The sequence below is a fragment of the Crinia signifera genome, chromosome 1, assembly GCF_055691185.1.
Source record: "Crinia signifera chromosome 1, ASM5569118v1, whole genome shotgun sequence".
NCBI classification, from domain to species: domain Eukaryota; kingdom Metazoa; phylum Chordata; class Amphibia; order Anura; family Myobatrachidae; genus Crinia; species Crinia signifera.
Genome location: NC_139217.1, coordinates 89,318,042 through 89,331,923, shown reverse-complemented (window position 1 = coordinate 89,331,923; position 13,882 = coordinate 89,318,042). Strand labels below are relative to the sequence as shown.

Genomic DNA, 13,882 nt, shown 5'->3' with positions numbered 1-13,882 from the left:
CTTATTAACTTCTCCTACTCCTCTTGAATCCACTCTACCGGTTACCTTAAACCTGCCTTCAAGTTCAGCCAAGATCAAAGCGTTACTGGACTCTGGAGCCGCTGGTAACTTTATCAGTAATGAGCTCATTCTTCAGCTCTCTATCCCAATTCAAGCTCTGGAGCAACCCATGTACCTAACCGCAGTTGACGGCAGCCGGATTCCGAGTGGTCACATAATTCATCAAACCTGCCCTCTGGGATTACAAATCGGAGCTCTACATAAGGAGAAGATCCAGTTTCTCGTTATTCCCAAATCCTCTCATCAGCTGGTCCTCGGTTTGCCATGGTTGACCCAACACAATCCACACATCAACTGGTCGTCCATGGAGGTTGAAGCCTGGGGCCCTTCGTGTTTCTCCTCTTGTCTTCCTCAAGTGACACCTCTTCGACAAACAACTCCTGAGGGTCCGTCTTCTCTTCCAGCTCAATATTCAATGTTTGCCGATGTCTTCAGTAAAGGTGGAGCCGATTCACTTCCCCCTCATCGTGAATGGGACTGCCCCATTGAACTGATCCCCGGGAAGATTCCTCCTCGGGGCCGTACATACCCATTGTCCATTCCTGAGACTGAGGCCATGTCGGAATATATTCAGGAGAATCTTCAGAAAGGGTTCATCCGACCCTCTTCTTCACCAGCTGGAGCGGGTTTTTTCTTCGTCAAAAAAAAAGACGGCTCTCTTCGTCCATGCATAGACTATCGGGGTCTCAACGACATAACAATTAAGAACAGATACCCCCTTCCGTTAATAACTGAACTGTTTGACAAGGTCAAAGGCGCCTCCATCTTCTCGAAACTCGATCTGCGGGGCGCTTACAACCTGATCCGCATCCGTTCCGGGGATGAGTGGAAGACAGCCTTCAACACTCGTGATGGACATTACGAATATCTCGTGATGCCTTTCGGTCTTTGCAACGCACCCGCTGTCTTCCAGCAATTTGTCAACGATATCTTCAGAGACCTTCTTTACAAATCTGTGGTGGTCTATCTGGACGACATCTTGATCTTCTCTTCCGACCTACAAACCCATCGATCCATCCTGAAGGAAGTACTCTCTAGATTACGTCAGAACCACCTATTCTGTAAGCTCGAGAAGTGCGTCTTCGAGGTAACATCCATTCCCTTCCTTGGACACATTCTTTCCGGCACCGGTTTAGAGATGGATCCAGCAAAATTAAAAGCCATCCAAGACTGGACCGCTCCCACAACTTTGAAAGGCATCCAAAGGTTCCTCGGATTTACCAACTACTATAGACGTTTTATTCATAACTTCTCAACATTGGCAGCTCCCTTGACTGCTCTAACTCGCAAGGGCGCAAATCCCGCTCAGTGGCCTTCAGAAGCTACGTCCGCCTTCATTCAACTCAAGCAAGCGTTCCTCACTGCTCCTATCCTGCTACAACCAGACATGGACAAGCCTTTTTTCCTGGAGGTTGATGCATCTTCGGAGGGGGTCGGAGCTATTTTATCTCAGAAAGGGGACGATCAAATGTTTCACCCTTGTGCATATTTCTCCAAAAAATTCTTGCCTGCTGAAAAGAATTACCCCATTGGGGAACAAGAACTTTTGGCCATAAATTAGCCCTAGAGGAGTGGCGCTATCTGCTAGAGGGGGCACGTCATAAAATCACCGTCTACTCGGACCATAAAAATCTTTCTTTCCTTAGGAATGTACAATGTTTGTCCTCCAGGCAAGCTCGCTGGTCTACCTTCTTTGAGCGCTTCGACTTCCAGATTCTCTTTCGGCCTGGTGCTCAAAATTGCAAGGCAGATGCGCTGTCCCGATCATTCGACTCTTCTATGGAGGAACATCCCAAATCTCAACCCATTCTCCACCCGTTAGTCTTTGCTCACACAAATCCAATTCCCATGCCTCCACCGGGGAAAACCTATGTACCTGAAGAACTGCGCAGCAAGATTCTAAGTTGGGCTCATGTCTCCCGATTTGCAGGTCACCCTGGGATCCAAAAGACTTTAAGTTTTCTCCAGCGCTCCTATTGGTGGCCAACCATGCGCAAAGACATCATCAATTTCATTTCTTCATGTGTCGAATGTGCTCAACACAAAATGTCCCATCAAGCTCCAGCCGGTGTTTTAAAACCCCTGCCAATACCAAATCAACCTTGGTCCCACATATCCATGGACTTCATTACAGATCTTCCACCTTCCGAAGGCCATTCAGTAATCTGGGTAATTGTAGATCGTTTCTCTAAGATGGCTCATTTCGTCCCACTCAAGTCTTTACCTTCTGCTCCAGTCCTGGCAAAGTTATTCATATCCACCATCTTCAAGCTGCATGGTCTACCTACAGAAATTATCTCGGATCGTGGAGTACAATTTGTGGCCAAGTTCTGGCGATCCTTATGCTCCTCCCTGCAGATCAAACTCAAGTTTTCTACTGCATACCACCCTCAAACCAACGGCCAAACAGAACGAGTGAATCAAGACCTTGAGAGTTTCCTCCGCCTGTATTTGTCTTCCTCCCAAGATGATTGGGTGGACCTACTGCCTTGGGCAGAATTCGCCCACAACAACTCCTACCATTCTTCCTCCGGTACAACCCCATTCTTCACTGTGTACGGTCAACATCCTCGTGCACCAGAATTCCCCAGTCTACCAGTTTTCGATTTACCAGCGGTGGATTCCTCATTACGCCGATTTTCTAAGATCTGGTCAAATGTTCACTACGCACTCCAAAAAGCCTCAATTCGCTATAAAAAAGCAGCAGATAAGAGAAGGAGAGCGGTTCCGCCAATGAAGATTGGGGATCGGGTCTGGTTGTCCACTCGAAATATCCGGCTTCGTTTGCCTTCCATGAAGTTTGCCCCTCGTTACATCGGACCATTCCCCATTATTCAGGTCATCAATCCTGCCGCCTACAGATTGAAACTTCCTGCTTCCATGAAAATTTCCAATTCTTTCCATATCTCCCTTCTGAAACCATTAAAATTAAGTCCCTTCCAGCCTAAGCCTCCAAGAGTTCCTGCTATCCAAACTGAAAAACAAGCCGAATTTGAGGTCAAACGGATTCTAAATTGTCGCCAACGAAATTCCCGCGTGCAATTCTTGGTGGAATGGACAGGCTACGGCCCAGAAGAGAATTCGTGGGTCGAGGCATCTGATTTGCATGCTCCCAAACTGGTGCGACAGTTCTTCCATCGGAATCCCGACAAGAGACCAGGAAGCTCAGAGGGTGTCCAAAAAGGGGGGGGTACTGTCACGGCAGCCCGCCGCGGGTCACGGCAGGGCCGCTACTCACCTGTCCGTGCCCGGCGGCGGCTCTCCGTGGGGCTGGTGCGGCGGTCAGGAGGCTGGAGGCGGCAATCGGGTCCCGGCGCAGTGAGAGGCGGCCAGCGGGAGCAGTGAGCTGGTTTGGGCTAGACGGGAGGCCGGCGCCGCCATCTTGGTTAAGGGCAAATGCCCAAACTTGCCTGAAACGCCCATTTCCTTCCCCTGACTCTCTGCAGCCAATGGCAGCCGTCCTCTCCTCATAAGAGGGATCTGTCAAGGCAGCTCTGAGTCAGTGCAAAGTGTCAGTTAAGCTGTGCACATCCTGGCTCTATTCCTGTTACCTTTTTGATCCTGCTCTTCAGTTCCAGCTATCCTGCTCCTGTAGTGCTGTGGTCTGCCTACTGCTAATTCCAGCCGGAAGGTTCCTGATTGGTCTACTGCCCTAGTCTCCCACATCTGCCATACCATCGCCAACCAGGGGCCCCGTGATCAGTGGCCCTATTCCCTCGGCATCCTTCCTGTGGCTTTTATTCTTCAGTTCTTCATTTATTTCATTATTTCGCAGTCCCCTGCTAAAGACTTTCACAAGAAGTATTGCGATAGCCAAATTCCTGTACAGACTCTCAAAGACATTATTTGGGACAAGTTTATTTTCTTTGTAAATGCAGAGGTCTCTTATTAAACCCGCACGTTTTCAACCTACCCCCTCTGGCTCAGCAGTTGTTCCTGATAGTCACACGAGTTCATCCAATCCTCAGTCCGTGACAACCTGTACCTCACTTTACTTCCATCTCCCACACCTGTACCTCACTTCACCTTCCATTGTCCACACCTGTACCTCACTTCACCTTCCATCTCCCACACTTGTACCTCGCTCCCACCTTCCATTTCCCTCACCTGTACCTGACTTCACCTTCCATCTCCCACACCTGTACCTCATTTCACCTTCAATCTCCCACACCTGTACCTCGCTCCCACCTTCCATCTCCCACACCTGTACCTCACTCCCACTTTCCATCTCTCACACCTGTACCTCACTCCCACCTTCCATCTCCCACACCTGTACCTCACTTCAACTTCCATCCCCCACATCTGTACCTCATTCCAACCTTCCATCTCCCAAACCTGTACCTCACTCCAACTTCCATCTCCCACACCTGTACCTCACTCCCACCTTCCATCTCCCACACCTGTACCTCACTCCCACCTTCCATCTCCCACACCTGTACCTCACTCCCACCTTCCATCTCCCACACCTGTACCTTGCTCCCACCTTCCATTTCCCTCACCTGTACCTCACTTCACCTTCCATTGTCCACCCCTTTACCTCATTTCACCTTCCATCTCCCACACCTGTACCTCGCTCCCACCTTCCATCTCCCACACCGGTACTTATGTAGTATCTGGGCTGCCGATTTTGTGATTGTATGCCTTACCTTAAGGCATACAATCAGATGCGATGCGATGCGATTCGATGCGATTTTGCATAGCATTCAATGTTAAGAAGGTCCTGTTCATTTCCCCACTATCCAAGTGGGCATAGAGTTGATTTTATATAGCGTGGCGAGCGCAGCGAGCCACCGAGCCCGAAGCGTGGCGAGCGAACGCATATTTCTTAAAAAGTATTCTGTGTCCCCTCGCGGGGCTCGCTACGCTCGCCACGCTTCGGGCTCGGTGGCTCGCTACGCTCGCCACAGGTTTATATCCAACTCCATGCTCACTTGGATTGTGGGGAAAGGAAAAGGACCCCTTTTTCCCATTGAATTCTATGTTAAAATGGACTCAGACCATTTTAACATTGAATCCTATGGAAAAATCTTGACCATCGCATCACATACGATTTGGTCGCATGCGATGCGATCCGATGCGATGCGATCCGATTTCTAAATCGGACGCACAGATACTACATAAGTACCCCCACACCTATACCTCACTTTACCTTACATCTCCCTCACCTGTACCTCGCTCCCACCTTCCATCTCCCACACCTGTACCTCACTCCCTCTTTCCATCTCCCACACCTGTACATCGCTACCACCTTATATCTCCCACACCTGTACTCCATCTTCCACACCTGTACCTCAGATGGAAGGTGAAGTGAGGTACAGGTGTGGGAGTAAAAGTAACCTCACTTCCTGTATGTACGAGGCCGAGCTCCGGCCGTGTGCAGCTGCTGCAGCCTCCTGACGTCTCCTCTCTCCGCCTATCTGTAATCGCGGGGCTGGACAGCTTTGCTCTTCCCCCAACCCTTTCAGTGCCTGCGCCAAAGTCACTTTTCTCCTCCAGCCTGTGCCTCGGTCGGCATGCCATGGAGAACAACTCCGTGGGCCACAGGTTGAAGAACCTTGCATTAGAGAGGTCTTGGCTCAATATGTAATTTCCAGCCGAACCATATCATTCAGTGTGTAACAGTGATTTGTGCGCTTCCACGGTCATTAGAAATGTCTTCTGGTTGGCCCTGCTGCGTGTATGCAGCATGACATACTCCATCGCTCCTTTGCCCGACTGCATCGGAAAGTGTGTTTTCCTTGCCAGTTCAGTATCTCATCACCTACCGGATTGGCAGACTGCAGATCTTTCTGATGTGCAGCTGATCGGAAACGAACATGCAGGTTAAGTCACCTATCAGATTGGGCCGAGTTGGCTACTGAGAAATTGTAAGTTCATATTCTGCAGGTACTGTTGCTTTTATGGAAATCACTGGTAGCAGTAAAGGGGAAGTGTTGAGTGTTGTAAGACCTATTATGTGTCCTACCACGGGTGTAAATATGGACTACAGTGGCAATCAGTTTGACCTTTTCTTCTTTTGAGTTTATTCCTTGATGCCTCAATTTACTTTCACCAGATACTGACATAGACGATTCCATTAAATACAGTTGTACCTGCAGGAACAATGATTTTGGTATATTGAAAAGAACGAAGCGGGAGGTAAGCGTGTGGGTGGTCACTTGCCATAGACCATGTTGTGTTAAGGCTTGATTTATGAATTCAGGCAGAGAAGAGCTCTTCAATATTTGTGCCACCAGCCCTAAGCTGACATGAAAAGCAACACATTCCTGTTCCACTGGCTGATCACCCTATACCTTACTGATTTTATTTACATATAGGGGGAAATTTACTAAAGGGAATTTGTAAAAAAAAATTGGTGTATTTGTATTTAGAAATACACTTACTTTTGACATTTACTATCCCGAAAATACGGCAATTCGTATTCGTATTGATGTGCTGTCAATACGAATACGAATTGCCGTACTTTCAGGATAGTAAATGTCAAAAATAAGTATTTCTGGATACAAATACACCTATTTTTACAAATTTCCTTTAGTAAATTTCCCCCATAATGTCTGCATCTTTTCTGGAGCAGTGACATGGACAACTCATAGCTTCACACAAAGAATTGCATTACACCTGTACACAGAACTGTCACACTCAGATAAAGTGATTGCATGTTATACACATTTCACAGGTTTCTTCATTAAATTAGCATCCCTCAAGCTACAGAATGCTATGGCTTTTAACCCTGTCCTGAATTATGCCCAACAATGTACATAAGCCTGTGTCTGGCTGATTGAAATGATCATGTGCTAGTACCTGTGTGTCTGCAATGGACTAAAGGATTCGGTCAGCGGGCTGCCAGCGGGTTGCCGGAATCGAACAGGAGGGAGGGAGGGACGGCCGCAGGAGGACGGCGTGTAGGGGGAGGAAGGGGGCAAAGCTGTATAGAGCAGCATGTAACTTCCTTCGATCTTCCAGAGCAAAGCAGAAATAGACTTGCCAGGCAAGTCTATTTCTGCTTTCGATCCCGGTTCCGCCCATTAGGATCGAATCTATATTGAAGGCAATTTAGATTACTACTACAAGAAGTCTGGTATGATTAATATCCAGACACGCATATTTTCATAATCTTAAAATGTATTAAATAATGTGCTAACAGTTGGTTGCCAATACCAGTTTAACAAAATACAAATACAAATATTGTCTGCAATGTTCAGCGGATTTTATTACGGAGGTGAATTAATGGAACAAATATAAAAAATATGACATACAAAACATTTGTCCCTGTAGAGGCTTAAATGCCCAGAGTAAAACCATTGTCTTTAAAACCACTGTGTGGACAACCTATAAGTTTCCAGGTATGAAGCAGCGTGGATATTTTTTTCTCCATGTTAGTCCACTGTAATGCCATTTTGGGTTTTCTCAGTCTGATCTCACGATTAAGTGAATCCTCCCAAAGACGCAGGAGCAAGTAGGAGTTCTAGGGGTAGGTGTATGAAGCAGTGATATGGGAGGAGAAATTATAAAGTGGCTGGTACTTTATCACCGGCCAATCAGCTCCTGACTGTTAAGTTGCAGGCTGCATTTAAAAAGAAAGTTAGGAGCTGATTGTCCGGTGATAAAGTACCAGGCACTTTATCACTTCTCCTCCATTATCACTGCTTCATACATCTACCCCTCAATCCCTTTCTCCACTGCGGGAGATTTCCAGGCAGATTATTGGTTATATCAGAGACAGCAGGTCCCCTAATGCATTTGAATCCTAACTGTGGCATCTTTATAAAAAGTACTGGAGAATACTTGTGTTGTACTGCTGTATGCAAACTTGTGTTGTATGCAAACGTTGTGCACGTTTCTGTCTACGATGACCATCACCGCGCTCACTAAGCTACAGTATGATTGACAAGCAGCAGCTCTTTGAAGACAAGGGAAGGGCGGCGGAATAGAAAGCAGGCCAGTGGTTGAAACCTGCGGACACGTACAAAGACGCAGCCGCTGTGTTACTCCATCCATCTCTGAATCAGACCCAAAGTACTGTACGTGATGGCAGTATGCTTCCTCAGCCTGGAATATCCAATATATTTATTATATTGATGAAGAGGTATCTAGATTATTGGGGCCTCCCTCTTTTATGACCTCAGTTCCTACCCTGTGGAGGACCTGCCTACTGAGCCATAACCATTCCAGGATCTTTCTCCCATAACACTCAGAGCAGTCAAGCAGAACTATCTCTCTCTCTCAAGGCCACAATCTGCAAACAAAAGGAGAGAATGCTTTCAGAACCTCTTAGATAGTTGCCTTCACTTCTTCTGACATGCGGCCTGACAGTTGCACAACTTGTCTTTGTTTCAAAACAAAGAGCGTGGCATCAAACAAAGAGATCCAAATATAAAATGAATGGATTTAACATATTCTTAAGTTAGACTTACACCGCTTTATCAAAACGCTCCCGTATCTGATGTCGCCAAGATATTCTGCTTCACAGGGTTTGTCCATTTGGGTTCTAAGTCCTTATCTAGGCAATTATGTGGCTAATGTCCTGTTGCTGCAAGGTGATACAAATGTAAGAGTACATATATAGTAGGTGGTATGTTTGTGTTTGTTAGAAAACAATCCTTCCATTTAAGGTGTAAAGCTCTGGTAGGATCAGTGTGCTTAGCGTGGCATTATTGACTGACAACATGATCCTGTCTAAGAACCTGAAAGATTGTGCAAATGATATTACAGAACAAAGCATTCTAGGTGCATTGCCCACGGGCTGGTCTTAGGGCAGGGCACAGAGGGCAGGAACCCTGGGCTCCAAACATAACCAGGTTTACCTAAACCGGGCTTTTCAATCTCACTCATTTATTTTCTATCATCTAAACCTGAATTTTGGAATTTGACAATGGGTATATTTGCCTCAAAGCCTGTAGATTTTATTATTTATTTATTAACAGTTTCTTATATAGCGCGTACAAATTCCGCAGCGCTTTACAGAGAATATTTTGAACATTCACATCAGTCCCTGCCCCAGTGGAGCTTACAATCTATATTCCCTACCACATATACATGCACACACAGACATTCTAGGGTTAATTTTGTTGGAAGCCAATTAACCTACCTGTATATTTTTGGATTGTGGGAGGAAACCGGAGTACCCGGAGTAAACCCACGCAAGCACGGGGAGTATATATCAACTCTGCACAGTTTAGGCCATGGTGGGGATTGAACCCATGACCTCAGTGCTGTGAGGCAGTAATGCTAACCATTACACCATCCATGCTGCCATCAATGCTAGATGGACTAGCATTCTGTTTAGATTTATAATAGACTATTTTTTTGTGTACATCATTAAAATATGTAGTATGGGTACTTATGTATTATCTGGGCACCCGATTTTTTTCATTGCATGCCACTACTTAAGGCATGCGATGCGATTTTTCATTGTAAAGACCTGATTTTTAATTTTATAGTCACCCATGGGTGATTTCATACCCCCACTATCCAATTACGCATGGAGTTGATTTTATATAGTGTGGCGAGCGCAGCGAGTCACCGCGCCCGAAGCATAGCAAGCCCCGCGAGAGGACGCGGATTACTTTACATGTATTCTGAGTCCCCTTTGTGGGGCTCGCTGCGCTCGCCACGCTTCGGGCTCGGTGGCTCGCTGCGCTTGCCACACTATATAAAATCAACTCCATGCGTAGTTGGATAGTGGGGGTATGAAATCACCCATGGGTGACCATACAATAAAAAATTGGGTCTTTACAATGAAAAATCGCATCGCATGAATTGTATGCCACTATATTGCATGTGATGCGATGCAATGAAAAAATCGGGCGCCCAGATATTACATAAGTACCGTAGTATGTTTTATTGTTTGCCTCTACTTTATTGGTTGTTTTATTGACTTCAAGGGATATTCAATGTTGGGTCACGGCTGACGGGATTTAATGTCCCACCTGCCACGGGTCGAAAAGGGGGCGTGGACGGGAATCGTCGAGCTGCGGTCGGCAGTACGAGCCCGGCTGCTTGTCAAGTAGGGCTTGTTCTGCCAAGATCCCCTGTTCAATGCTGTCGGGGAAGACAGCATTGAAAATGGGCCCGCAGCCATCTCCCCCGTCAGGAATGGCTGTGGGAGATTGAATATCCCCCTTAATTGCACATGTAAGCCATTCTTCTATATAAGAATACAACTTTCAATAAAGCACTATTGCCACAAAACTTTCAACTAACAACATGGTATAATACAACCATATTAGCTACGGGCCAACCCTTTTAAATAAGTTCTGGGTACATCTACTGTACATCGATATTTTCAGGTCATAAGTTAGTTTGTTACTGTATATCAAATTGTACTAAAATTTGTTAAAAATATATATATGTTGATCAATTTTAGAATGTATTAACTATATGTCTGCAAAAGAATGTAATGTGTAAGTTATATTAATGTGTGAAACGACATCTTTTATGTCAATAAAAACTATTTATAAAAAAAAAAAAAAAAAAGAATACAACTTTCACACTGTAACATTCTGATGGACATCTTTAAATTCCTCCTAGGCATGATTTCCTACACTGAGTACCTCTTCCTGCTCTGCATATTAACAAGTAAGTATATTATTTATGCTGCTTATGAGGCATGTAATAGTTGGAAAAGATATAAGGAAATTTGGGAGGAAATCAAAGCTTGTAGAAAGATTAAATTGTGACAGCTAAATGACTAGCTAATCAGCTTTTAGCTTACATTTTACAGGCTGTGTTTAAAATATGACAGTTGGAGCTGATTGGTTGTTTTTTTGGGCCTGATTCAGACCTAATGGTTTGGCTACTACTTTGCAGAGGGCCGCAGTCAGGTATATGCTGTGAAATCCCACCCCGTGCAAGCCTGCAAATTGCCTAGCACTGCTTGAGAAAATTAACTGGATCGGCGATTAGCTGAAAATCCATTTGCAAGCCCCTCACCACCAAACGGTTTTTCCAGTGTGTTCAGTCTGTGCTTAGCCCAAGACTTAATCAGCGACTGCAATAGAAACAGTCGAAATCAGGGCCAGAGCTAACGGAACACGATAAAAACAAACACCTGGGCACACCTGCGTTTTCCCTGACACTCCCAGAACGTGTCCGGTTACCACCACCCAAACCCCGGCTTTCTGTCAATCAACTTGTGTACGGCCAGTGATGAAAAAAACAGCAGCATTTTATCGATAATTGTCCAGCCTGCAAATTTGCAGCTGTGCGATCAGGTCTGAATAAGGCTCTCACAATGTTATTTATCTTATACCTGGATTCCATAGGCTGTGTGTATAAAGTTGTGCTCACCTGTATTCAGTAACACTGGATATTCACAAGCCTGACAAGTTGTATCACCAGCTGATGTACATGAAACACAGGCTGAGGATAATAGGGGGTGATTCATATGGTATGATTGTGCCAATTTTGGCCAGTATTCAATGTTAAATTACGCTATGTGCAGCGAATCCTGTTTAGGATTCGCTGCACATCCGAAGGTTTATGGAGGGCTGCAGCATTTGCTGCCTGCCATCCCTCTCACCCTATTCAACGCCGCAGGGGCTCGCTGCCCCTGACGGTGATTTTTAATTGCCGCAGGGATCCGGGGGACGGCGACAGGCAGGGAGATGGAAGCCTCCCTGCCTGCGCCGGAATGTAGGGGGGGGGGGCTCACAGGGACACAGGCAGCAGAAGCTGCCCCCCCGGGAGATCTGGCAGGGGACGCGAGTAGGGAGCTGCTGCACTGGTCCCGCTCATGCATATGTAATGAGCAGGACCAGTGTGAAGTGAATATTTAATTAGCGGCTCCCCGCCCCCTGCTGGCGAATGTGTGTTAAAAAATAAATAAAAAATTAGATATTTAATTATGTGCTGCAAGCACATGAATAAAAATAGCATTACCCTTCACAGAATAAAATTTCTGATTTTTTTTACACCCAAAAAAAAAAAACACCTTTATTTTAGAAGATCACATTCCAGTTCACCTTAAAAAGATGTCGAATGCAAAACAGTGAATCATGGCGAAAATCATGCTGAAAGCAGTTCTCCATCCTAGCATTGAATATGCTCTCGGCGAATCCCAGTGAAAACTCCATTGAAATACACCAGCGACTTGCAGCGAGCATGAAACGGAGAACTGGCCGGCATTCACTGTTCGCAGCAAGCATGAAACGGAGCGTGCATGAAACGGAGAACTGGCCGGTATTCACTGTTCGCTTTCGGCGAACAGTGAACATTGAATAGGGTGAATCAGAGTTTCAGTGAAACAGATTCACCGCAAGGCCCGATTCGCCGGAAAAAAACGGTGAATCGGGAGCATTGAATACTTGTAACATAACTGTTTCATGCAATTCATTGTAAATGCGCATAGTATTTAGAAAAGCTTATACATATCAAATATCAATGTTGTATGTCCTAATAGACACTTGTCAATATAAACTGTATTCAATTGAATTATTTAGGGACACCTGTGTATTATAAGGTGTAGCATATTCCTTACTAACATGTACAGTGTTGCAGAGTATTTGGTGCCCTAGGGGCCTTGTGGATACAATGAGCAATTTATTTTGGGCTGTGTGTGCGCCAGAGTCCCATCTCATGCATCCCAACTCAGATTACTGATGGCGGTCGAAGTGAGGACTTGGTCGCAGTGTTATTAACAGTATGCATTTGTGGGTGGAAATGGGGGGCGTATGAACTGCAGGTGTGTCGTAACCATTTTGGGGGCGTGTCCGAGCACGCACCTGCGTCTTTGTATGCAGTATGCAGTTTTTGTTTTATTTTTGCTTTCTATTATTAATTACACATTCCCCACTTTGAAATGATGAAGCCAGGTATAGAGTTCTAGCTGAAAGACCCAAATGTTTCATATTCAGACTGTTTACATGTGGGGGATATAATCTTCTGTGGCTGATTGATAAGCTCTCAGTACAAACAGTGCTTCATAAAGCAATAACAGATTTAATCATGGACTCAAGTGTTGGATAATCCACCTAATTAATGGTCTCTTATGTCTACAAGCCATCCTCAAAGACTACTCGTGCTTGCTGTATTTCAATTTATTATTATCTCAAACTTGAGTTCCATGCTCCCCGGAGGGAGGAGAAGCTGTGTATCGTGACACTGGGAGACCTCCAAGTGCACCATTGTGGAACTCTGCAACATTTTACATTTTCAGTATGCGCAGACACACGCACACATAATAATTATATATTAGTAATGACTTTATATTACGTTTAATAGTCCCAAGCAATACATTGTTATTTATTTTACATACATATTTTGCAACTAAAATATAAAACTTGGATAACATGTCACAGAAAGCTTAAGCTGGGTACACACTATGGGGGTCATTTCTGCACATGTGCAGACGCAGGGTGCGTGCGAACAGTGTGTTCGCCGGGCACACGCACCCAACACTGTACGGTGGTGGCGGGTAGTCGCAACCATATGAACGCCCAGCGTTTCATGGGCGTTCCCATGCAAACACCTGTGATGTGGGTGCCGGGGGCAGCTGACATCATCGGATGACATCACAAAACTATTTGTGTTACATTATGCTGCAGCTCTACTCATCTCGATGCTTCAATTGTGGGCACCTCCTTTAAACATAAATATATGATATTTTTATTTATGTCTCTTTTTCAAATGAATCCTCTTTATTTGGAATACTTTGCAGAACCTCATGCAGGCTTCAAGATTGCATTCAATATGTTTGACACAGATGGGAATCAAATGGTGGACAGAGAGGAGTTTTTGGTGGTAAGTTTCAAGTTATCTAAATGAGATCATCATGGTTGAACTACAAGTTCCAGTATTTCTTGAAGCTGATAGAAAACTATCA

At 45.3% G+C, this 13,882-nt stretch overlaps 1 protein-coding gene across 3 annotated transcripts in view; it reads left to right on the top strand.

Moving 5' to 3' along the window:
• MICU3 (mitochondrial calcium uptake 3) overlaps positions 1-13,882 on the top strand; it is a 131,905-nt gene that overhangs the window by 53,806 nt on the left and 64,217 nt on the right. For all 3 annotated transcript variants that reach the window (XM_083169858.1, XM_083169849.1, XM_083169840.1), the window contains exons 5-6: positions 10,591-10,638; positions 13,718-13,800. In XM_083169858.1, coding sequence (XP_083025984.1) covers positions 10,591-10,638; positions 13,718-13,800 — 131 coding nt within the window. The remainder of the gene's footprint in view (positions 1-10,590; positions 10,639-13,717; positions 13,801-13,882) is intronic.